The sequence below is a fragment of the Gekko japonicus genome, unplaced genomic scaffold (assembly GCF_001447785.1).
Source record: "Gekko japonicus isolate JY-2015 unplaced genomic scaffold, Gekko_japonicus_V1.1 scaffold525, whole genome shotgun sequence".
Taxonomy (NCBI): Eukaryota; Metazoa; Chordata; class Lepidosauria; order Squamata; family Gekkonidae; genus Gekko; species Gekko japonicus.
Genome location: NW_015163620.1, coordinates 839,018 through 842,381, shown reverse-complemented (window position 1 = coordinate 842,381; position 3,364 = coordinate 839,018). Strand labels below are relative to the sequence as shown.

The 3,364-nt window shown below is 40.6% G+C and overlaps 1 protein-coding gene across 1 annotated transcript; it reads right to left on the bottom strand.

The window, feature by feature from the left end:
• Positions 1 to 1,945: 1,945 nt before the first annotated feature.
• On the bottom strand, positions 1,946 to 2,716 carry LOC107107190 (uncharacterized mitochondrial protein AtMg00810-like). Its single transcript, XM_015407449.1, has one exon. The coding sequence runs from the start codon at positions 2,714 to 2,716 to the stop codon at positions 1,946 to 1,948; it is 771 nt and encodes a 256-aa protein (XP_015262935.1).
• Positions 2,717 to 3,364: the final 648 nt, after the last annotated feature.

The following is a 3,364-nucleotide window of genomic DNA, read 5'->3' as shown; positions in this document are numbered from 1 at the left end:
CGCTTCCCATAGTAAAGGTATTTTTTAAAATTCAGAGAATTGACTTCTGCAAGATTTAGGCTGCACTGACACATCCCTGGGTACTGTACTGTCATTGCACGGGAACAAACATTCACAATGGAATGAGTGAATGCAAGTTTTTTTGAAAGCAAGAGTGGCAGCATTTGTGTTGAGCTTTAGAAGCGACAAACTTAGATGTGCAAGTCATTTCTGGTCATTTTTTAGTTCAGTTACTTGGAGAAATGGTGAGGTAACAATGTTAATAAAATTAAAAGAACGTGTCCCTCTGACTTCCCATTACTGCTTGGTGTAGTGGTTAAGGGCAGCGGCCTCTCCATTGATTCCCTCCTCCTCCATTTGAAGCCTGCTGGATGATTTTGGGCCAGCCACAGTACTCTCGGGACTCTCTTAGCCCCACCTACCTCACAATATGCCTGTTGTGGGGAGAGAAAAAGAAAGGGACTGCAAGGCCCTTTGAGACTCCTCAGGGTAGAGAATCAGGGTTATAAAAACCAACACTTATTCTTTTAAGGTACAGTTGTGAAACAACTTACAGCTCAGTACACAAACCAGGCATTCTAAAATACACAGACTTGCTTTAATTCATTACCTTCAATTGATTCATTTAAATCATAGTGTAGCTCAGCTATCCAATGGAGCAGACAGTCTGAGAAGCTGGCACGAGGGCAACAGATTCCCATTTGCTTGTAGACAAAGACAATGTTGGCTTATTAGAATTCCAGACCGCTTGCTCTGCCTTGCCCTTGACTCATGAAGATCAGCTCTTTAATCAGCTTCAGGTGACTTGCTGAATGATATAGCAGAGGAAGAAATTCCCAGTTTCACAACAGCTTACAGAAATTGTATTTGAAACATTTGATGATGGATACATTTTATGGCCCAGTTTATCCCATAATAATCTAATTGGCTTGGTTATGCTAGCTAAACAGTTTAAAATTCAGTAGGTTTGAAATCTTGCATTCTGCCATTATTATATTTATTTCTAATCTTCCTACCATGATGGAATTCAAGGAGCATATGTGGAGTCACAACTTCAATGGGCCTGTGGGCACATTAAGAATGTTAAGAACAGTGCCACCATAAAATGGCTGCCATGAGGGACATGTGTTGGATACATTTAACAGAGTGATGTAGAGCAGCAGAAATAAAGAAGGCTCAGACACATGTGTGTTTAGCTTATAAGGGAAAAAAGTGTACTACATAAAATTAGGGAAGGGTCACATGGAGGAAAAACAACAACATCCTAACTATCTAGTTTTACATCTTGCTTGTTTGTTTGCTCAAACTCATGTGTGTGGAACAAAGGAAAGGAAGTTCCCCCAAAGCTCCGCCCCATGTGTACATGCAAAACAGCATGTATTATCACACAATATATCTATTAGCCAAATAGTCAATCTAAAGCTTGTCTCATTAGGAATAATACATCCCCTTCTCTGGCAGGAAGATTATACATGAGATCTCATTGGTAACTAACTAATATTAACATGCACAAAAAACAGTTTAACTCTTTCATGACTGAAGGGTGACATTTGCAAAAAAAACCCCAACACCCCTTCTGAAGTATCCTATACTGAAGTCATGAAGGTTCGGTTTCTTGCACAGGTACTCAAACTTTCCTCTAGTGAGTGGCTTGGTGAGTATGTCAGCAACCATCTCCTCTGAAGGACAATACTTGAGTTTAGTCAGGTTTTTTTTCCTGCATCTCTCTCTCAGAATGATATTTGACAACAACATGCTTACTTCTGGCTTTGATGCTTTCACTCTTAGATAGGGCTATGTACAACTGCTTGTCTTCATACAAGGTTATTGGTTTAGGTTCATCCACACCAAAGTCTTTCTGTAGATAGATGATCCATTCAAATTCACTGCATGCCCTTGAAGCAGATATGTACTCAGTTTCAGTTGTTGACTTGGCAAATAGTGTTTATTTTTGGCTAGTCCAGCTGATCAGGCTCTCTCCACAGAAGAACAGGTGGCCACTGATTGATTTGTAGTCAGTTTTGTTTTCACCCCAGTCTGAGTTCATGTATTCAACCAGCCTTAGGTTGTCACAAGCTGAGATCTTTAGTTCCAGGTCAGCTGTTTTTATGATGTATCTATCCAGACTCTTTACACTATTCCAGTCATAGTGGCTTGGTGAATCAGTCTTTCTGCATAAAATCCCAACAGATACAAAAATATCAGGTCTAGACACTGTACTCAGAGAAGTTTGCCAATTGTCTCTCTGTATTGCTGATTGCTCTCGTCCATCTTTAAGGTTGAGATAAGCTGGTTCAAGTGGAGTACTCACTTTTTTAGCATCTTTCATACCTAGAGACTCAGCAAGGTCCATAATTTTGTGTCTTTGGTTCCAGAGGAAACTTCCATTCTCAATCCTCTCAGTTTGTATTCCAGGGTAGTGATTGACATCTCCCAGCTGTTTCACTTCTACCTCTTTGTTCAGGTTATCAGCAATTTCTTGAGCATCCTCTTTGCTTTGACAACACGATATCAGATCATCCACATATGTCAGCACATTTTGATAATGTCCATCTTTCAGTCTTGTAAATAGGCAGGGCTCTGCCTTTCCTTGTTGAAAGTTTTGACTTTGTAGCATAGTTAATTTCTCATTCCAAGCTCTGGCAGTTTGCTTAAGTCCATAAATGTTCTTTTTAATTTGCATACAAGATTCCCTTTCCTTTTTCTTGAAAACCATCTGGTTGTTCCATGTAAATCTCTTCAGACAAATCTTCCATTGAGGAATGCTGTTTTAATGTCCAGGTGTTCAACATGCATTCTTCTTGATGCTACAATGCTTAGAAGTGTCCTGATGGAGGCATACTTGCCAACCGGTGCAAAAGTTTTAGAAAAGTCAGTCCCAGGTCTTTGTGTAAATCCTTTCACCACCCAACATGCTTTGTATTTCTCCACACTCCCATCAGCATCGTGCTTCACATTGAATACCCATTTGCAATCAATAGCTTTTCTTCCTGGGGGTAATTCAGTATGTGTCCATGTTTGATTCCTTTGCAAGGACCCTAACTCTTCATAGGCTGCCTCTACCTATCTGCCTCTTTCATGTGTAGGCAGTTCAATAATCTCTTTCCAGCTTGAGAGTTCACTCATAGGCTGCACATTTGCATAAAAGGTAAACCTTTGTGGTGGTACTCCTTTATAGCTTCTTTGTGACTGTCTCATATTAGTCTCTGTCTTCTGTGGCCCCACTTGTCCTGCTTCGTCTTCTGATTGTGGTGTTTCTTGTTGACCTGCCTGCTGATTGGCAGTCACAGCAGGTAGCTATCTGACCATATCTCTAAAAGAGACTTCTTCACCAGCTTGGGGGGCAACAGTGGGAGGGCTTCTA